General features: G+C 41.3%; 1 protein-coding gene across 2 annotated transcripts; it reads right to left on the reverse strand.

The window, feature by feature from the left end:
* Positions 1–2356: 2356 nt before the first annotated feature.
* Positions 2357–22262, reverse strand: hyou1 (hypoxia up-regulated 1). Of its 2 annotated transcripts, none has more exons than XM_080780422.1 (24): positions 22051–22262; positions 19764–19837; positions 19047–19140; positions 18599–18677; positions 18299–18453; positions 16798–16874; positions 16505–16686; positions 15843–15958; positions 15298–15484; positions 13513–13647; positions 13049–13131; positions 12708–12840; positions 12171–12358; positions 11816–11954; positions 11224–11281; positions 10812–10888; positions 9735–9926; positions 9165–9349; positions 8997–9084; positions 7674–7930; positions 7469–7553; positions 6921–7188; positions 6512–6628; positions 2357–4980 (listed from the first exon to the last, which is right to left on the reverse strand). In XM_080780422.1, the coding sequence occupies exons 2-24, from the start codon at positions 19828–19830 to the stop codon at positions 4931–4933; spliced, it is 3012 nt and encodes a 1003-aa protein (XP_080636548.1). In that variant the 5' UTR covers positions 19831–19837; positions 22051–22262; the 3' UTR covers positions 2357–4930. The 2 variants fall into 2 exon arrangements, with proteins under 2 accessions (XP_080636548.1, XP_080636547.1); XM_080780421.1 differs by having other exon boundaries at positions 9165–9361.
* Positions 22263–23042: the final 780 nt, after the last annotated feature.

The following is a 23042-nucleotide window of genomic DNA, read 5'->3' on the forward strand; positions in this document are numbered from 1 at the left end:
GCATATAGGTAGGCCTATACAATTTATATATTTACTTACTATATATTTTTCTTTCAGGAATTACAATTTTACAATTTAGGCATTTAGCAGACGCTCTTAATCCAGAGCGATTTACATTAAGCAATAACAAAAGCATGGTATACATCACATATATAAAAAGTAGTTATCATGAATCATGTATAAACTAAGAACGCAACAGTGGAGTATCTATGTAAACTATACATACTATATTATATATTATATATTATAGGCCTACATGTGTACTATAAAGTGCTATGACTACATAAAATGCAATTCTAGTGCTGTCTACGTAACAAGCTATAAGTCTGTTTAAAATACTATCCAAGTCTACATAAAGCTATCTAAGGGGCCAGGCTAGGGTAAGTGCTACGGGCCATGGTGGAGTCTGAAGAGGTGGGTTTTCAGACTACAGCGGGAGATTGGGAGTGAGGCTGCAGTTCTGATTAAATCCTTTTAAAGTGAGTGACCCACATGCCAAGACAAGACCTTTTAAGCTTTTAGTAATTCAGTGTCTTTTCACATGTATTTTGGAAAAACGGAGAAGGCAAATGCTTTCCAAAACATTTAAATCTATGAAGTTACATAAAACAATACACGTGGGGGAACTGTGAAGGGACGTAAAGTGAAAAGAGTATAACAGAAGATGAGGCTTTTCATTTGTAATGTTTACAAGGAAACAGGAAATAAGAGAAGAGTCAGATATACAATATAAATATATAAGGACCATAGCCTACAGTATATGCATATTTAACAATAGAGCACTTATGCACTGCTTCAGTCTTCTATAATTTTATTTTCCGAAATTGGGAAATGAAATTAAGCACTGTGAAATCTAAGCAGGGCCATGCTTTTAGTGGGTCTCACTAAAAAGCGGTATTATTTCTACGAGAGATTACATTTGACAGATTATGGTGAATTATCAGGGGTCATTGCAAATCAATTTGTCAGTTTTCACAAAATTGGTATAGTATCAGCATAACTCCACATGCAATTTTACGTGAAATCTTTAATAAAAAATGTAAATGTGTCATTTTTAAGATGTTCTTTCTTCCATGTTAGATATTAACAAATGCAATTAAAATTGAGTTTTTAACATTAACATGTATTGCCATATATCATTCACTGCTTCTGAGGCACGCTAGTGTTTTCCCTGCTCAAACTCTATAGCTGCAATTTGCAACACTAGATTTTTTATAATGGGAGGAATCTAGAGTATCCTCTTTCAATCTGCAAAGCACTGGTTTCAAATCCACCGTAGACATGTTATGAGCTACTTTCTGCTAAGAAATCCCGTAAAGTGATATTTCTTTTTAAGTGTTGGAGTTTGGAAGCACTCGTTTTTATTAAAGGGTCGTGCTGCTGCTTCCTGCAGTATGTGCAAATTCGATAAGTGGTACGCAGGGATGTTCAGTGACTTCGACGAGCGCTTCCAAACGCCAACACCAAAATTAAACACCTGCACAGAATTTCATGACAGAAGGTAGGCGGTAGCTCATAACAGGTCTACGGTGGATTTTTACAAAACATACACTTTGCAGATTGAAAGAGGATAATTCAGGCCTACAGCTGCAATGTTGGTGAGTTTAACGTTGGTTAATACAAGCAGATGGGAAATTCTATTCTAGCTGACCTAACTGAATTTTGTATCTGCCTGATCTTGCTTGACTTTATGAAAAGGGGCAAATTGTCCTTCTCCTGATAGGAAAATATAGTACATAGACTAACCACACTCCTATTGGACACTCAGATGATGTTTCATCATCTGGTCAGTTTGGAATATTGGGAGCAGTGTTTTTTCTTTAAAAATAACACAAATCAGGTAATAGCCACATTATGGCTCATAATTCTTAATATGAAAAAAGTATTCAGCTAATCTCCGGTGCCGGAGATTAGCTGAATACGGACGTGTGTTTTGCCTAAATCGGCCTCATGGTGGCGCTATAACAGACCGTTGAGAAATATTTGGGGCAGAGGTTCGTCGTTGGCATCCAGGGAGTTTGTGTGAAAACTTTGGCATGGATAGGGCCGACGTGCCGGAGATTAGCCGATAACGGACGGACGGACACACGGACGTGCAAAACATACTCTCCCCCCAGGCCTTCGGCCTGGTGGAGACAATAAAAGTTCTTGAAAACAACTATTTTGAGTTTATGCCGATATTAATGTCTCAAACACTTTGTGAATAGGGCTTCCTGAAACTTTTTATTCTCAGGGGTCAGTTCAAAAAATTAAATCCATGAGAAAGTTGCAGGGCAGCGCTACAGGAAAACTAACTCTACACAGAAAAATGCATATAAAATACAGTACAAATGTTTTAAATTGCAGGACAACCAAATAAAAAAAAAGATTTTTATTAACAGTTTAGAAACAAAACAATATTGTCATCTCCCTATTCTTTGCTTCAGTTCCCCTCTTCAAATTATCTCAGGCGATGCACGCACACACACACTCACACACACACACACACACACACACACACACATACGCAACACAAACACGAACACAGTTGACCCTGGTTACCAATCCAAGTTCAGTTGTTCACTTCCCTCCTACCGAGTGACCGAGGTTAAGAACTTTCAACATGTGACATGGATCTGTGCCAAGGGACAATGTCTGCATGTTGAGGTAAGGAACAGAGAACGGACCAAGCCATTTAGCAGCTTATGAAACTAAAACATGGGGTCTGTCCACCATTAGTGCAACAGTCAAGCTCTCAAAAGGTAATCCGAATGCCAATCAGGGAGTAATGAAACAAGTTGAGAGCTACACATGAAACGCACTGAAAAATGAAAATGCTATAGGCCTATGAAGTTGAATCATCTTCTTTGGCCAAGTTTGGGGTTTGACTATGAGTGCCCTGGCTTTTGCATAATATGGCAATATTTAAAGATGGAATGCTGAGATCCCCCCAATAAAACATGATCATCAGGTACTATGATTATACTAGGAAGATTGTTTTTTCAAAAAAAGTGTACAGAAAGTGTTAAAATGTTTTACGTGGCCACACCCACCAGTTCATTAATAGTACAGTATGCCTGGTTTACCTGGTGGGTGGTGATCCACCTGAACTGAAGCCGCACCCACAGCTGTTGTTGTATGATAAAGAGGGAGGGGTTAGGGGAGGGGATTATATTGTGATGTCACTATATCTGTCATTTCAATTGGGCCTTTTGACTCAAAGGCTTTCAGCTTTCAGAAGAAACCAAAAATACACAGAGAAGACATTATTTCAATATTCTAACCACACCTGGGGGTCTATAGAGTAATGTTAACTCCAAAAACTCACGGCACTCCATCTTTAACAACTCTTCAGGAAAATAATTTACTGTAACTTCTTAGACCACTTGATAGTGTACATCTGTCCTTTAAACACTGTGTGACCATGACAGGAACTATAGGGTTAGTCCAGTGGTTTTCGAGTTAAGGATCCCCAGGTATTTATATTTCAAGTTTACTGGAATTGCAGTCTGACAACCTGTACAGAATGAAAAGCCGTTTCTCACAACTGTTGAACATTTGAACCGGCTGAAGGTGATTTAAACATCTATTTACTATAAAAACAACAAATTGTACATACATTTGAGGTTTTCATAGATTTGTCGTAATTTCCTGTCTGTGCTATACAAATAAAGTTATGCTGGTTATGTTTGTAAATATTGAAGCAAACATGAATATCTTATCTCTGAAGTGCACAAAGTTTGAGCAAGTGTTTGCATAGCAGTCATTATCTCTGCCAGGAGATCATGCCCTGTGTGTGTGTGTGTATGCACGTCTGCTAATCTTGCACACAGGCCAATAAGCATAATATTTCTAGTTCCCAGTTCGATCCCTAGCATTTTCCTCCGCCGTCGGTATGTGAATGTGTGTGTATGAATGGGTGAATGTAATGCGCTTGGTAAAAAAAAAAGGCACTACATAAATGCACCATTTATCATTGAAATATTTTTCAAATCGTTCAATGACAAGTGTCTTTTCTTCTTCCTAGCCAATCGCAGAATGCAAGTTTACCGGTAAATGTCGACATTAGATAACACCAAAATATACATTAATAAACGTGACAACATAACCCCCCGCCCACCCTCCAAAAAAGCACGAGTCTTAAACGCCTGCGCACATTGAACTCAGTCTAAACTGTCTTAAGTCAGCCTGAATTCCACTCTTACAGAGTTTAGAGTTCCGATACACAGCAAAGCTTGCACAAACACTAATATAGCGTAATACAGTGCCACCTTGAAATCACTAACGCATAGAGTTGCCCAACGGACATGATGGATTTATAAATAACGTTTTGAGTGATGTCATCGACATCCCAGGAAGAAGATAGTACAGACGATGCGCTACTCTCATGACTGTAGGTACAAATTTCACGGCATACATCAACATTATTAGGGCATGCCTTCTAGCAGAGATTTCGACTGTGCCTTTCTTGTTAATTGAAGTTAAATGTGGGAGTGTAGCATGTCTTGAACACCAGGGCAGAACATAAGATAATATGGCACCGATACTGTGTTGGGTGGGTCTAATTCAGTGAACTGCATCCTCGCAGTCTAAGTGCTCCGTGATGTCACAACATCAATGACACTGGAAAACAGATGAATAGCACAAGATACACAGTAAAATCCTCAGTGTTATTTTAACTGTGCATGTACAAATGGAACCAAAGCGACCCTTATGGGCCGATTTGGTTCCTTTTGGAGACAGAGCTAAATTAACACTCAGAAATTTACAGTGTAGGAAGAAAGGGGGTAAAAAATATATAGATAAGCTGAGTGGCCTCTAATCTCATCCAACACATTTCCAAGAGTTCAACAAATAAGGTAATTAAAACAAACCAAAACAAAGGGAGAAGGAAACGTTAACATTTATACACTGTCAATAAATATAGTGAAATTATTTTCAGTTCCAGCTGTTATAATTCATCTTCTATGTGGCTTTCAGGTTTGGCCTTCTCTGTTGGTCCTAAAAAGGAGGGCAAAAATGGGAAATATGTAATATGGGACAGAGGTAGACAGTTTAGTATTCTAAGAAATAGGATGGCAATTTCTCAATAAATGTTCATATAAAATTATAAATGAAAGAAGGCTTTGCCAGCTAAATCACCGGTGGGTAACATGGATTTAAAAATGTATTTAAAAAGGAACAAATTGACCTATAATGACATGCCAAAAATAGGGACGCAAGAATAGGAAGTAGTTCATTTTTTCAGAAAAGAAAGAGAATCACCCGTTTCTATTTCAAGGTTCCAGAGCATGTTTACCGTTTTCACGGTGCTGATTCCTATAGAGTGTCATGGTCTCGCCCCCCCGAGTGCACTGGAAGAGAATTTCCCATTCATTTCAGAAAGTATTTATTTAAAGACCTTTAAGCCTCGTACAAAGCCAACTCGGCTCCTGACAAATCATGACAAACCATGTTTTGGGCCGCACAAATAATTAGAAAGAAGAAAAACTCAAAAAAAGTGTTGTACCCTGCCCCACTTACTAATTTATCCACCTGTGATGTTCTGTTCATTATATGTTCTCTTCACATTTGTGAATTAAGCCTCATTTTGTAACTTCATCATTAATCACAATGTTTTTGCTCATTGAGGTTTGGACATAATTGGAAATGTGGCTTGTTACTGTGGCCATGTAGTCTGTTACAAAATTGATTTGTAAAAGTTTCAGTCCCTTGGACTTTTGCTGAGCAAAAGTCCCTTGCTGAGTGGCCCCTGAGCCATCTTAACCGTGTCTTACTGCCGGGGGATTCTTCAGAATAAAGAGTGCCAGGCAGCTGGGCAGATTTTACTCTGAAAAGCCTCCCCCTTCCATTTCCCCCCAAAACCGGGAGGTGAATTCTTCCATTACTACTTTGCGCTACCTCGTCTGATGTCTCTTTAGAAGTGTTAATATTCCAAACGAGATGCTTGGTCAGAAATGAGGACAGAACATTGCCGTTATGATCAAAACCATGGAGAGCGACGTGGATTTAGAGAGAAAAGACAGTTTATTTGGGCCGTAAAAAAGGAAGTAAAGAAGCGCATTCACGAAACAGGTCTAGAATCAATGAAGACGGCATGGCCAAAAAAAAAAAAAAAAAAGGATTATCGTTTTATATCATTAAAAGGGCTTTAATGATAGAAAATTCAGTCAGAAGCAGCTCACGGTTTTATATGACGGAATATTCTGTCATAGCAATTAATGTGTTAAGTTGAGTAGCCCTGTCCTAGATAGTATAGGGGGGGAAAAAAATTACATGTTTTTGGACTGAATTTCCTGGATTTTGTCACACACTGTAAATGACCCTTCACAAAACCATAGCTGGTGTTTTTAGATTAGACCGATGTAGGATTGGCTGAAATGTCAGCTCGTTTGAAATGTTAAGAGCTCTACTTCCACACTTCTCAGCGTCCTACCTGTACTGTGATTCTATGCACTGCAGACCTACCTGTACTGTGATTCTATGCACTGCAGACCTACCTGTACTGTGATTCTATGCACTGCAGACCTACCTGTACTCTCTGCTTCCTCTGTAGGCTCTGATGGAGCCGACGACTCCGTATTCTCTGCAGCAGCAGCAGGCTCCTCGGTGGGCGGGGTTTCACCTGGCTGGACCTCCTCAGTTTTATCTAATACAAAATAATACAAAATCAGTCCAACAATAAAAAGGGGTCTCTCTCTTTCCATTATGATGTTGCACAATACCTATAGCGGTTGTGAAAAGTAAACTGTATACAGTTGATAACCACCCTTTCATAGAGACAAGTAAGCATCAAAAAAGAAATATCCACAATTTTCTCTCGACACTAAATTGTTATAATAGGATCAAATATTCGCTCTAATACAACAGATTTTAGGGAAGAAGAAAAAAGGCCACATTACAAGGTGGTACATTAAATCGCTCATTACTGCTCCACCCACCACTGTCTTTGTCTGTGCTCTCCTCCACAGGAGGGATCACTTTCTCCTCGGCTGTGGCATTGGCCTTGCTGGTCTTGTCGGAGGTGGTGGTGGTGCTGTTCTTGGCTTTGGCCTTGACCTTGGGCTTGGCGAACTTGGCTTTATTGAGCAGGTAGTTGACCTCACGGTCGAGTAGTGTCAGCTTGGACTCGATTTCTTTGGACAGCAGCACGGGCCGCTCCGTGGGAGAGCGACTGTCCTGCAGCGCCACCGTCTCGTTTTTCCACGTCTGGGTTGGTGAGGGAAGAGGTCAGGGGTTATTATTTAAGTTTCACCAACAGTGAACACCAAAGCACATGACTGAACTAATCCACTATAATCCCATAACTAATGCTGCCTAGACATTGTAGAACACATGCACAATGTGCACAAACTGCACATACTGTATATTAGGAAAAAGCCTAATTTATACTTTGTCACAGGATGTTGTTTCTCGCCATATGTTATTTATGGTGAGAGACTTATGCAGAATTATGCAGTATAGAGATTTTTACTAATTTACTACACACCGTGGTCTCATTAATCACTTTCTCCAACGTCTTCAGCTCAACTTCTGTGAAGATTTGATCGTCTTCTGGAATCATTTTAGCACTCCTAAAAAGGTTGAATGAATACAAAAACACATTACATATATATATATATATATATATAAAAAAGAAAAACAGTGTAGCATCACTTTACACCCACACCTCCTCCTCAGTCCTCCTCACCCACCTAAGGAAGAAGCTGGAGGTGTTCAGCATGCTGTCCAGGGCGGCCAGGCGGTCGGGCCACTTGCGCCGTTCATCCACCCTGAAGAACATGGGCTTGCACAGGGTCCTCAGCGCGGACAGTTTCTCTCTCAGCTCCTTGGTGCTGGCCGAGTAGCCGTCCTCGTCCATCCAGGCCGAGGCCTCGCTCAGCTTGCCCGAGATCTCCTCCTTCTCCTCCTCCGACACAACAAGCTGATACTCGTCCTGGTACACCTTGTCCTTCAGTGGAAAAAAGATGGGACCTTGGTGAGGGCGAGGTGCCACATTTGCGTGTGTGACGCCCACAGACAGGTCGCGCGTACGTGTGCGACCATACGAGCCAGCCGGGACAAATAACATAACTCTATATGGCAACGAGTCAAAGACGGGGCACTGTGCGTGTGTTGTGTGTATGTGCGTGCGTGTGCGACAGAGAGACGTCTGTGAGTCTGAACGAGGAATACACAGACCACCCCCACGGTATGCTTCGGACACTTGGGTGTCCGCGGACCCCCAAGTGGTTTGCCAAATATAATTTTTTTTCCCAACTTCATCCCAACTCCCTCCCCCAGTCTCAGACTGACTACACCTCAAAATACATACATCAATACCTAATATCTATTAAATCTCATTACCCACACTGTACATAATTTGGTCTTCATAAATTAAAACGGGTAAGGACTAGCTAATATAACAACGATAAGAACACAACATTGTCATCAGAGAACTGAACTTTGTCTTTTACAATTCTTTTACAATTTAATTATTTTTCCTTGCATTAAAATAGTCTTTTGAAAATATCATTTTTAGCGTTTTTCTTGCCAAGTTCCAGTGAGACACAACTGATAAAGATGGAGTGATGTGATTTTTGTATTTTTTCCAGTTTTTCATGTGTTTATGAGGCGACGCCGCGACGGTACTTCATTAGACCCCTTGGTGCGGTTGTTATGTGCAATGATGTCTTCCCTTTGTATTTAGGGTTTCTTCCTGGAGGCTGAAACCTTGACAGTCAAACGTGCCAATGAAAAAAACCCAGTGATATAGTGACATCATAATATCATCCCCTCCCCTTTTATCATACAACCACAGCTGTGGCTTCAGTTCAGGTGGATCACCACCCACCAGGCAAACCAGGCATATGTAATGAACTGGTGTCCACATAATTTTTAACAAATACTGTACACTTTTTTTTTAAAACACCTATTTAGTATTTAGGGTGGGGAAAAAATCACGTCACTCCATCTACAAGAGTGGATGCATGCAGCGGCCATGTGTTATTAGTTGATGATTTGTTCAGGTATCTTACCTGTGTCTCAAAGATAAAAGCCTCAAGAGTGTTCAGAGTCTTTTCCCTTTCCTGTTTCTGCAAGTCTCTTTCTGTCAAGTCCTTCAGCCTGAAAAGACACCAAGATTATTATACTAACCCTCCATCTTGCATTATTACAGAAAGTCAAGAAAACAGCATTTTCTTTACTTCTTCGTGGATGAAATGATTTCCTCTGCAGTCGGATTGAGAAGGTCGTTGATGACGAGTTCCGCATTGATGTCCTCAGCGATCTTGGCCTTCTTTTGAGGTTTTTCCTTTTTCTCTACTTCCTTCTCCTCTGTCGTTTTTTCTGCCTCAGTCGTTCCAGAAGTCTCTCCCTCCTTCTCCTCCTTCTCCTCCTCCTCCTTCATGATCAGAGGTCAAAATCATAAAAAAGGCAATGGCATGTCAATTTGAGTTAAACCACAAACAACCAGTTTGTTATCTTAAGTGGCTACCCAAGAATTAATATTATAAAGTAATTGCTTGAAAATCAGTGTAATCACATCTTGACATAATGTTTGTGTGTGACTGTAGTCACTGGTATGGTCATGCATTACATGGAGAATTACAGGGCTGGTGCATTCGAAAGAAAATATTAAAAACATGCTGGCTAAATTATATCATTTTGCATAGCTTTCATCTGATAAGGTGCATCTGAACATTGTCATATGTCATATGTCCTGCATATGAATATGATAACCTAATCTCCATTTGTGGGATGGAAATGTTCTGCACCTTAGTTTCAGCCTTGCTGTCCGAGTCTTCTGTATTTGTTTTCTCCTGCGACGACTCTTCACCTGCAGGTTTCTCTGCAGCCTCGGGCTTGTCCTCAGGCTTGTCCTCGAGCTTGTCCTCCTGAGGAGATTCTTCCTTTTGGGTCTCCTCCTTTGTCTCTTTTCCAGACTCCGGTGGCACCTCCTCCTCATCCTGGACATAAATACACAAAGAGGGACGTTTAGAGAGAGAGAGAGAGAGAGCGAGAGATGAATATGAAATTGGACATAAGCTATTTTTGTCAAAGAGATGTGGTGTAGATGGAAAAAAGGGGGGAGGGCACGGTTCAACACAGCAACTCGACCGGTGGCGTCTCTTGTGGCTCAAGTTTGCTTGAGACGCCGCACATCTGTCACCGTCTACTGTATTTGAAAGGGGCCGGTACCATTTACTCAAACTCGAAGGCGAATCAGCACTCGTCTCGCGGTGGGGGCTCCTCACTGGCAGGTGAGCCAGTAGGAAACAACACCACAGAAATGTGTGTGGGGAGGAATCAATTGGCATGTAATGAGGATCTAAGGGAAGCACATCCATTTGATGGATTTTCATTCTGAACTCTGAACAGTCTGAGGAATCAATTGGCAGAAGGACTAAATAAATTAATATTTTTAAAAGGCTCTACTACTGTGTTATTTGCATATGGTGAAAAGAAAAATCACTCGTGTGAACAGTGAGGGGCACTCTTATCGTCATACATCACATTCCGTGCTCAGCCAATAAAATCATCACTATGTGGTACACACAAACACAAAGCTGGCCAATCAAATCATCACTATGTGGTACACACAAACACACAAAGCTGGCCAATCAAATCATCACTATGTGGTACACACAAACACACAAAGGCAAGGGCAAGGCACAAAGCCAAGCGTTGGAGTGCCCCTCAAAACAAACCAATAGGCACATACTGCAACAACAATGACAGCCGGAAAAAATATTAGGCATAAGAATGAGTTATTAACCCAATTAAAATGAACGAAATGGATGAAAATGTAATGTAAAATACATTATTCCACAGAGGCATAACGCAGCAGTTACCTGAACTGGCTCAGTCGCATTAGCAGCAGGTTCTGTGGATCCCCCTCCAAACAAGCTGGAAATGGTGTTTCCCAGTTCTAAAGGGGGGGAAAAAAGACCAATCAAAATGAATGTTGTGGCGATGTTAATATGGAATGAAGTGGTTATAATAATACAAGGGGCCTCACAAACATATCATCCGGATTGTATTGGCCAAATCCTGTCACAAACGTGTTACAAAGGTAACACACGGATTTGATTGGCCAAGCTTTGTGTGATCAGCCCTGATCAGCGCTACTAGTTCAATGAAAACATCTCCAACATGCTCAAGTAAAAAAATTAAAACAGTCAACCTGACAGTTAGTATAGTAAATACTTTCTTGCCTTAGTTATTTGTGGAAATGAATACATTGCGTAAATATGCCAAACGTACTTGTTAATGTCGATTCCTCTTCCTTCTCTTCAACAATAGTTTCAAAGACGGACTCAACCTGTAGATTAAAATCATGATTTAAAAGGCAACTTTTGCTTCCCATCCTCAAGTCCTTTAATTATGACTCAGTGTGTAGACAGTTCAGAAACCTGCCTACCAGTTATATCATAGGTAGGCAGGTCTGGTCATTTCAAACAAGAACTCAAACTGTTTTAATGCAATGGTATTCTCTGCAATTCAGCATGTTAACGAACCCTAGCATCCCCATTCTGGCCATGTGAGAATAGGTGAACATTCGACAAAAAAGAGATTTGGTGTAGAGGGCAAAAAGAATGGGACCCAGAATAAAACTCTGGGGCCCAGGTGAACAATTAGGTTTTCAACCATAACTTATCTGGTCCTCACTAATACTCCCTCTACTCATTGTAAGTCTCATTGATGGGCTATGGACCCTCTACTCATTGTAAGTCTCATTGATGGGCTATGGACAGTTCAGAATTCAGATACTTGCCTACCAATGACGGATGGATTCCATTTTAATAGAAACTACGGTGTGGTTAAAGTTAAAATGTGAACAAACAGTGGCACTGACCCTGTCCAGCAGAAGCACGCCACTCTCATCCATGTTGAAGTGGGCCTTGATTCCCTTGGACTCTGCTTCTGCGTGCTTCAGAAAGCTGCTGCCCACCCCTGATAGCTTGACGGTGGTTAGGTTCAGAGAGCCAAACACTCTACAGGACAAACAGTGGGCAAAGAAGCTACATTCAGATACTAAAACAGCATATTTAGAGAGTCATTTCTAAACCTTTTTTTAGTTTTCATTACAAATCGGTAATTTTATTAGTTACTTTCATCAATTACATGGCGTTACGTTACGTTTTCAAGATAGGGTTTCAGAAAGCATGGGGGTGTTAGGGGCGAGAGCTCAGATTCCATGTGAATCTGACCTGAGGTCCAACGGTTCAAGGAAGTTGAGGTCGCCGTAGTTGATGTCGAAGGAGAAGTCGTCGCTGTAGCGGTTGAAGGTGATGACCTTCCGCTGGGGATATGGTGCCATCCTCTGGAACAGGATGCGCTTGTTGTGCTTCAGACTTTTAGTGCCGTCCTCTTCGTCTGTTTCACGAGTGAACTCAACCTGGCCACAACAAGAATGCAGGGTGGAATAAGGGGTGGCTGAATAAAAGAACATGCATTTACTCTTAAAGTGGGGGTGCAATGGTTTTTTGGGGCATTTTGTTTCAGATTGAAACAGAAGCCTTAACCAATCAGAGCGTTATGTCCCTTCAGGCTATGGGATGTTAGCTACATCCATGTCTAGTCTCCGTTTACAAATTAGAGTCTGAGCGACAGACTGTGGATATCAGCAAGTGTGCTACTACGTGGCTTATTTCTAACCTATAATGTTTTCAGATATACGGTAAAAGCACAGAGTGCTTTACATGTTCTATCCAGTGGCATCAGCCAGTAAATGAATACATTATTACCTGAATGGGGAAAACAGCCGCATCTCGGACCAGGAAAGGTTTGACCTTGAAGGCCTTGCTGAGGGCAGCAGCCTGGTACACAGCACCCATAGCTGCTGCTTCATCTGCGTTAATGTTCTTCCCAAGCTCTTCTCTACACACACACACACACACACACACACACACACACACACCATCAACTAACTGTCAAGAGGGACACTGAAAATTAATTTCAATATGTACAAAATAATGAGCAATAGTGTCGTCAAAGTGGATACAAATGACTGTAGGTAGTTACATAAGTGCTTCATTGATCAGTGCGCAGTTTTGTTCAATGGTGTGAGTTTCTTTTTGACACTTACTTCCCCACAGCTTTGAGCAGCGCTTCCTGAATCTTGGGTACACGAGTGGAACCACCGACTAAGATCACCTGCTCAATCTCATCCTGTCAGAGGAAATGGACAGGCCTCAGACTCACAGCTCAAAGACAGACAGATCATAATAATGTGTGTGCACACCACACACTTTAAAAACACATTTTCACATTAATTAAATCCATTAAAATAACCTCAATAACATTTCATAATGAAGATTCTCTAGTGTTCTCTAGTAACTTGAGGCCACATTTTTATTTGTTCAACTAGTCTAGTTCGGCACTCTTGTGGAAACATTTAAAAGCCTTCATTGGCTAATGCATCGCAAGACATTTTAAAATGCACCCGGATGCATTTTAAAGGCCAATTCATATTTACGTTTATATTCTGCTGTGTGTGACATTTAGTGCTAGAGAAATGGACAATTGGAAATGGGTGATGAGGGCACTAACCATGGTCATCTCTGCAGAGGTAAGTGCATCCTGCACAGGTCGGGCCACCCTCTCAAAAAGGTCTGCACACAGATCCTCAAATTGAGCCCTGCTCACCTTGGCTTTAAAGTCAATATCATCCATCAGTCCTTCTACCTGGAATAAAGACAGATTTTTTTTAATATCAAACAAGTTTCACGTTTCATTCTTGTCTCACCTTTCCTATTGTTTATGTTTAAAAAGAAATCCCCCTTGTAATTCTACTTGGCTAGAGTTTGTCGTCTCGTGTGTAACCACTATTAGTATGGAATGTTAGCAACAAAACAAAAACATACATTGTGTTTGTCTGCTTCCACGTGTTCATCCCCTTTAGCTTGAATTGAGGTCAAACACTACGTGTAGTAATGTGAGAGATGAGAAACGTGTTGATGTGTAATGTGAGAAAGCCTGGCAAGACATCAGAGGATTGAGACATGAGATTGAAGTGAGAAAGACGAGATTTGGCACGTCCAGTGAGTACATTTACTCAAGTACTGTGTGCGTGAGTCCAATGTCATGGTAGTTTTCCTTTACGCAAGTATTTCTACTTTTTGCTACTCTACAACATCTCAGAAGCAAATGTTGATCTTTTGATACCACATTCTTTTGACAGTTTAGTTACTAGTTTCTTTGCTGATTTGGATTATTCATATTTTTAATAAGAAACAAAAATAGCCCATCTAGAAGATCACACGCTCTGTATAAGAGGGTTTAAGTGATTGTACATTATATTTCGATGCCAATACTTTTGCACTGTCACATACCATACTGTCCATGCCTGAAACAAACTTTTCAGTATTACCTGTATTGCGTCCAAGATCAACAGACTTCCTACACCCACACATTCTGATATTAACAATAAGGCCATCACACGGTTAGCACTTTCGATATCAAATGAGACACATAATCATCATCCAGTGTATCACTTTTTCAACCTCATGCCATGTGGACAAAGATACAGAACCTTAGCGTGGAACAAGGTCTGCTTTAGTGGGAGTTTTGTTCCCTCAGCCATCACGGCATTAAACAAACTGCCCCACCGATAGGATGGTTCTGTGTACAGTGCAGACCTCATGTATTGATGTGTTTTTCTGTGCTATGTGTCGTTTTGTTGTGGGTGTTTTGAACAGACTGAAGATGAATATCATTCGGGACAATACAGTGCAGGACTTTTAACCGGGAGCATTTAAAATAAATTCACATAAAAGAAAAACATTCCATCTGTATGAATGAGGCATGACCAGATTAATCGTTTGATGTGAAATATTATTATTATGAATGTAGAGTATTTCTACACTGTGGTTGCTTTTACCCATTGACTGGGTAATACATTACGTCTTTGTAAAAGAATTTTTTTAACTAAAAATCATTTTATATTTTGGCTATTCAAAAATAGCAAGCTCACTTTTGAAAAATCGTGAAGATTTGTGCAAATCTTGGTTACATTTTAACTCAAATATTTGCTTCTGGGGGTCCCTGGAACACTTCACAGCCAAATACATATGATTTTGGGCGTCCTTGACAAAAAGGTTGAGCACCACTAATGTTTTTCCAGAAAGCCGTTTAGGATTTAGAAGACATTTCCAGAATCTTAATGGGTTCTAATAATAAGCGGAGCACCTCTCCCACCACTGGACTGACCTGTGGTCAGGTCTTAATGGGTTATAATAATAAGCGGAGCACCTCTCCCACTACTGGACTGACCTGTGGTCAGGTCTTAATGGGTTATAATAATAAGCGGAGCACCTCTCCCACCACTGGACTGACCTGGGCCATCATGTCAAGGTTGGCACTGAGCACCGTCTTCAGCCTCTGGGCCTCTTTGAGGAGCTTGGCCATGGCGCGGGGGTTCTCTCTCACGTCCTTCTTACTCTTCCCCTGGCTGTTGAAGGCTCCGGCCAGGTGGTCCCGCAGACGCAGGTCCATCTCGAAGCCCCCCAATCCACGGTCAAACCTGGGCGGGGGTAAACACACTTTAGGACGGATGAAACTATCGATTTATTCACACACTTTAGGAGGGATGAAACTATCGATTCACACACACACACACACACACACACACACACACACACACACACACACACACACACACACACACACACACACACACACACACACACACACACACACACACACACACACACAGAAGGTCATACACTACTCATTTCCTCACAACATTATCTTTGCATCAGCATGCATTCATATCTTTCATATTACACATGCATACCTTCCAAACACAGTGAGAAGCTAGGCTATTGGGACCGTCATATGTATGTATGTAATGATATTTGTTCTGTTATCAAAGGACTCACCCTACACCTCTGATCTGCATCTGGGGTTGAGTGCCATACTCCTTGGTTTTGACCGTCTGGTAGGTGACGATGGTGGCCGTGGTGCATCCTGCGCCCATGTCATAGAACAGCATATTCTGTGAGGGAGCAATATTCACATCAGATCATTCAAGGTTACAAGCACATCATTAAGAAAGCATAATACTCAAACGACCATTGTTTGTGTCCTAGAGACTATTAATTTAGGACACGTTTTAAAAACCTCAATCCCTAATACCCTATATAGTTCATTTACAGGGGTACCCCAGGGGTCCATCCTTGGCTCCCTCCTTTATTTCCCCCTTCAGATCCACAAGCTATGTGAGCTTGTACATCTGCTATTTTTCGTAAAATGTTCACCTATTTTCGCTGAATGTTCGACTATTATGACATGCCCAGAATAGACACTAGGGTTCAAGTGTATAATAATAATTAATTAAAATCAATATAGCTTTCAAGATACTGATTTATATAACAGCATATTTTGATGAACTTGCAGGCATCATCAGCTCCCTTTTCAATCACCACTGGTAAATAACCATCATTGTAATCCCCATGTACGCTGGACCTAATGTACAGGTTTTGTCAACAGTGAACCTAATGCATGTAAATTAATGCGTTTAACAGATACTGTGACTGAGCACCTTAGCTGTGCTGTTGATGTCTTTCCTTCGGAATACTCCGTAGTTCAAGGCCACGGCTGTGTTATCATTGATGAGCTGAAGGACCTTCAGACCCGCCATCTCAGCAGCCTGCAGGACTGCCCTACGCTCTGCCTGGTTGAAAAAGGCTGGAACGGTGATCACGGCATCTTGGATTGGTTGCTCTGTTAGTGTGATATAGGTAAAATAGGGGAGGGGAAAAAAGAACAAACTCAGCATACAATTTGCATACAATGCTTGACAGTAAAATGTATGTTTTACTATTAATGACTGACCTGCATAGTCCTGAGCCAGTGCACGAGAATAATTCAAGACCATCCCGACGAGTTCCTCAGGGGTAAATTGTAGTTCTCTGACAGAAATAAGAACATCAAGTCATACAGAGGAAAGTACCAACCACTGCACACTAATGCTGATCTTAAACACAAGCAGCACTGTAGAAATTATGTAAATGCTTTAGACAGATATGCATTCATCAGAGCAAGGTCACAGTTGAAGTAAGCACACCCTTTGTCAAGTTTTTAGATTCACACACTATGGTCACGCAATCAGGGCCACTTGGCAGATGTGGTAGTGTGAATGCTGCGCTGCATACCTGTGACCGAGGCCCAACAGGGCCTCCTTGTCTGGTCTGGAACCATTTGTTTTTTAGACTACCGGTAATCTGAACTAACCCTTTAATGGACAAAATAAAAGCCACACCATAGTATCTCAAATAATGAAACATGCTAACCGGGTAAAATCTGAGATATTCACACTTTTTAGACAATTCCCTGTTTAGACCTCCATAGAGACACACAGGGACTACACATTTTTACGCCCCCCAAATGAGACAGCGGCCCCACTTTAGGTCCGTTTCAACGGTGTATTGCAGCTGTCAATGCAATCCCTATGAGAGGCATCATAAAATACCCTAATTGCACTGGTCCATTACTGAGGCTGTAGCGATTTCTTTTGTGTTCCAATAAAGTGTCCCATACGTTTGATTTGTCCTTTTCAATGTCACAGAATATACTCCATCAGATTGTGAAAAGTGCTAGCATTGTAAATCTCAAGTCAAAGTGGTCGCACAGTATATACATAAATACCCAGATATATTTGTTGTGTTTCGTTTTATATGCTATGAATTTGTTGAAAATTATCCAAACAGCATCTTGCAAGACTAATTATTAATACTCATCTGGAGAATTCACTAGGTAGTTGAAAATGTCAGGATATACCAAGTTGACAACGGTAAAACACACCGTCGGAGCTCCGCGTTAGGTAGAGCATATCAATAAGCCCAAAATTCAAAATATAGACATGAATGAACAAAGTCAGTCGGGATTGGGGTTTATTATTGAAAGTTCCACTCTTCAAAGTCAGCGCTCGTAGCCTCGCAAAGGCAGTGACGTCCCTTAAAAGCGACAGGTTCTCTGTCTGCTGTCTCTACTCTGTTCTGTTAACATTATGGGTAACTCTTTCAAGTGGTAAATTAAATGTGAAATACATTTTCTATTGAGAAAACAACAATATATGTTGACAAAGACACTTCATACATTTGGAAACATATTTTTATTCAAATCAATATAGTCTTCAGTTGAATTCGTATTATTGTAAAACTACAGTGGAATTTCAATGGACTTCTATGGGCTGGCCTGCAGTACACCGTTCTAACAGACCAGAAGTGGGGCTGCTGTCTCATTTGGGGGCGTGAAATTTGTAGTCCCCATGTGTCTCTATACACGTCCATACAGTGTCCACATTAATGCTAATACCACAGCATGAAAGACTTACTCTGAGTTTTTAAAGTAAACTGTGCCTCTGGCCGGGTCCTCTAGCAGCTGGTGCTCAGGGAAGCGTTTCTGGTAGAGTGCCACCTGGGGGTTGTCGTGTTTCTTGCCCAGTAGGCTCTGAAGGTGCCTATAGACGATCTTGGGGTTCTTCACAGACTAAAAATAGAGGCAAGTTGACAAAATGCATTAGAAAATACAGTGTAGTGGAGCCATATATTCATTGTGCAACTAATCCTTCCATTGCTGAAAGTTCAAGTGGAGTTTCTTTCAACGTGTCAAATAATCCAAGAAAGCATCTCACCACTCCTAATGCACCATCTCCAAATAGTCTCTCGGTTTCCTTGAGACACACAGCTACTGGCGTTTTCCTCCTCGACTCCCTATACAGAAGACACTTTACAATATAGGCAGCTTGGAAAGTACTGTACACTTCACAAGCAACCAACTGTGCTTGCTTTTGAAATGTGAGAATTCATATAAAGTAAAAACATTATAAATATTGAAGATTACTGCACTTAACTTTAATACCCATTTCCCACAAAAAAAAGAAGAAAACATTTATCATGTTCTTCCAAAGAATACACAATAGCAACACTATTAGCATAACATTAAAGTTACGAGATTAAGTCGCATGAAAGCAGTGAGCACTGTACATTCAAGGTGCAAGGTAACAAGGTAATGAGGACAGCTGGTTAAACACAGTCAAGTACTATACAATGACATTAGAATACTGGGACAGATATACTCACTTGTTGAGAGCAATTTCCATTGGCACACCTGGTTTCACTATTGCTACTTTCATCCACTCACTGCCCAAGTCAACTGACATGACTGCTACAGATGCTGCAAAGAGGATAAAAACGGTGTTATAGGCAGATAATGTCGTTCTGAGACATGGGCAACAGAGGTTTTCAAGTATTACAGCATTCTAGAATCAAATCTAAAAAACACATCAAACAATTAACTATCTATCTATTTTATAAGCCTGCATCTGACATTGACAGCTTGAATGGTGGGATTATGTGGTAAATGGCAAATTGTGCATTTATATAGTGCCTTTATCCAAGGCGCTTTACATAGATTGGGTGGATTCTCGCATTCATACACTGATGGCGGTGGAAACCATGCAAGGCACCAACCAGCACATCAGGAGCAATTTGGGGTTCAGTGTCTTGCTCAAGGACATTTCCGACACTAATTCTGGTGGAGCCCGGGTTCGAACTGGCAACCTTGTAGTTTCCATGCAGCCACTCTACCCCCGTTTCATATATTGTGATGCCTAATCAATTGAGAGATGTTTTACAGTTTGCTTTTTCTGCTGCACATATTAGTAACTTTTAACTTGTTTCTCATATTTACTTTGTCCACCTTACTTATAGTTGCTTCAATTTCAGTGTGCACTTGCAAATAATAAGGATCTTTCAGTCTAAAGACATATTGTGGCATTGTGACATTATTTTCATTACCTGTATGAGAAGGCAACATTGCCAGAACCAGACAGAAGAGAGCACACAATGGCAGCTTTCTCCTCATGATGAACCTGTTATTCAAAAACAAAATGCATCATTGATCCAGACTTCTTTTGACTGGGGTGGCCCTATTAGGGCGTGCGCACACACAGAAGACACGGGTGCATGTATGCTCACACATGCAATGAAATAGCTGCTTTAATCACCATTTTGGGGGGGTTGGGGGCATGGTCGTGGAAAATGTCCTGTTTTGTTACAATTTAATGTCGGCAGGTATGGCAGAGTTGTGCCCCGTGCCACCCCAGGCCAGTCCACCCCCTGCACTGTCACTGTCCATGAACTGAAGAGGATTAGAGGAACACTCTTTCTGCTAAGACAACATACATGACTGGCCAGTAATAATTTCACTGCTGAAACTGTTGAGAAAAAATAAAGGGAAGCTCCGCACACTCAGATCTGCGCACAATCAATGTATTTATTTAGAAAGCTTTCGGTCTACTGACCTTCTTCAGGCAGTGGCCCTGACTGCTGAAACGGTTAAAAATGTGTTTCATGGAGCAGACTTTTACTGCAACTGTTATTGCAGCATGGTTGCCTTCACTCAGTATTTACTTACATTTCATTGATTTTCAAACCAGCACACAGGATCTGCTGCATCCTATTTTAAGTTACTTATGTACTGTAGCACGACTGATATACTTTCAGGTCTTGACAAAATATTTGCTATTATTTAGTATACTTTGACAACATTTATATTGCAATTATGCAGCAGATATGTATTGATTTTTGGGGTGCATACAGTACATTGGATTTACATACCAACAGTCCTACAATCATTAGTCAGACAACACCGTGCTGCAGGTTAAGAATCACCCGGGCCGTGACTCCCAACATGCATGGCGGGTTAAAACTAATCTGTGATGCAGGTTAATCTGTGAGGTTAGGGTTTCTGATCTATCAAAATCTTGTTTTTTCCAATTAGATTTAAATACAAAACATTGGTCAAAACATTGGCAATAAGTGGTCTAGGACTCTCCAAAATCAGGATCAGATCAAAAGATCTGGCATAGGATAGGTCAGAAAAAACTAATTTAGAAGCGGGGACAGAAGGGACGGTCTGCGTGAATGTATAATTACAGTAGGGTTACAAAAGGTGGACAGGGGTGGCTGGAGGCTCAGCCAGTTAAATGTGCCACATTTAGTAGTATATGTCAATTAATATAATAACCTAGCTAGTTCGTTCAATTAATGTCATTTTTATTCATTTTTCAAAATATTCAAAATATTTCTCTGATATATTATTCAAATACACATCGTGATGTTTTGTCATATCTGTGTTTACACTACAGACCACAAATGTTCACTTCATGGGCTTACAAGTCAAAACTTCCAGTTTATGGCAACCTTACTGGCCTCACTACACTAACCTGTCCTGTCCATAGTGAAGCTAGAAGGCTCTATTTCACATTTCCCTACCCAACCATTAAAACAAGGGGCATTTTAACAGATCATGACAATAAATCATGATCTCTCACCACTATTCTGTGTCCTTCATATTGGTTGTCTTTGGAGTCGAAAGTAGTTTAACTTCAAGTGGGATACTGGGATGAGGATCATCAATTAGTTCCTCGGTTGGGCAACCTGCCAGCCAGGTGCACTGCACTTAATAGTGCACCCACCCATTGAGTACAAGAAGTGTATGGACAGTTTCCAAACACGTGGCATTAATACCATTGTCAAGTGTGTCATAAGTGTGTCAGATTTTAACACCTACAACCAACTTGTAGCAGCCAGGCACACTTACTGCAATTATATTCAACGGGAGGATAATGCACCTCTTTTGATCTTAATGAGACAAAGGCATTGACTTGACACACAATGCATAACAATCATTTATGCGTCTTTCGGGGAGAACAACAGGCTCTATCTGCATGTGTCTGAACGTGGATACTTCCAGAAATGACGCATGAACACCAAATGGATGCACAGGTACAATCTGGCCATTCAAAAACAAAGAGCACAGCTCTTACTTTCTGGAAACAACTTGCACATATTATTGGCTCGTCACAGAGAAGTCCTTACATGGTTACACCTGAACGTTTAAATGTAGTCATTGCTGGACAATAAGGTAATCTCAATCCATGTGTTGCCCTGTTCAAGCAAATTAAACTACTCCTACCAACTTGATTATCATACCTATACAACAAGTTTGACAGGCTGTTAGCTAGCCTGCTGCCTCCCAGCCACCACCAAGAATACATGAGTGACACATGACACAACTTACCTCTCTTTTACCAGCACGGATGGTGCGGCAACACGCGCGTGGCTGACAGAGACTCTGTCTAATCAACTAAAAAGCGTTTCGCCCCCCTGGATGTCTGTGAGCTTCAGCAGTTTCCTCGTTTTCTCTCTCTCATTCACACAACAACGCCTCTGTGTAGCTTTTATTTTTCCTCTTTATCATCGACCGGCTTGTTCTCACATAGGGCCCGGAACGCGGCGTGATCTCATTGGATCCACTGACGCCGCTGCAAGGGGGAAAGGTAGAGTCTCCATCCCATTGCCAGGGTGAACAGCCGCGCCAAGATTGGGTAGTTGGTTGTCAGGCAACCAACGACGACACAAGCCAGGAGGATGTCATAATTATGTTTATGTCATTATTATTATAATATTATTATTTGACCAATTATTTTGACAGCTGTGTGCGTAATCTCACGCGCGCAATGGCAACGCTAGAGAACATAATCGTCCAATGAACTTCAGAGAAATCAGTATAGTATCAGTATAGTATCTTGTTACAATCTGTATCCTGTTTGTATGTGGGTGGTTGGCCGGACAACCAGCTAGCCAATCGCAGCGCGATAGTTCCTCCGGAATATGGCATCTAAACATCACTGCGGTGACCCTCCACCCCGCAGGCCCCGCCCAGCTCTCTCCACGCACTGGGCGGTGATAGGGCCACGTGCTGTGAGTGACGCGGGCAAGAAGCCTATTGTCCGCACGCGATTGGTCCACGTTCGATGAATGGGCGTGAACCCGATTCACGTCAAAACAGAAAGAGTCTGCGCCTGCGCATAGGGTCCATGCTGTATCCATCGAGGTTGCAATATACTTGCAATCGCCGGCAAGATTTGTTGTATTTTCATATCAGCTCTGTACACAGCACCTGATGACATCCGATAGAGTGTCAACTCTTGCACTTGTAATGCCAGTTCAGTCGTGTGACTCGTGTCATATGCGTAGTGGTGGGTGTGGACTGGAGACCATAGATAGACA

This window comes from Protomyctophum bolini, assembly GCF_963924005.1.
Source record: "Protomyctophum bolini genome assembly, chromosome: 13".
In the NCBI taxonomy this organism is placed as follows: domain Eukaryota; kingdom Metazoa; phylum Chordata; class Actinopteri; order Myctophiformes; family Myctophidae; genus Protomyctophum; species Protomyctophum bolini.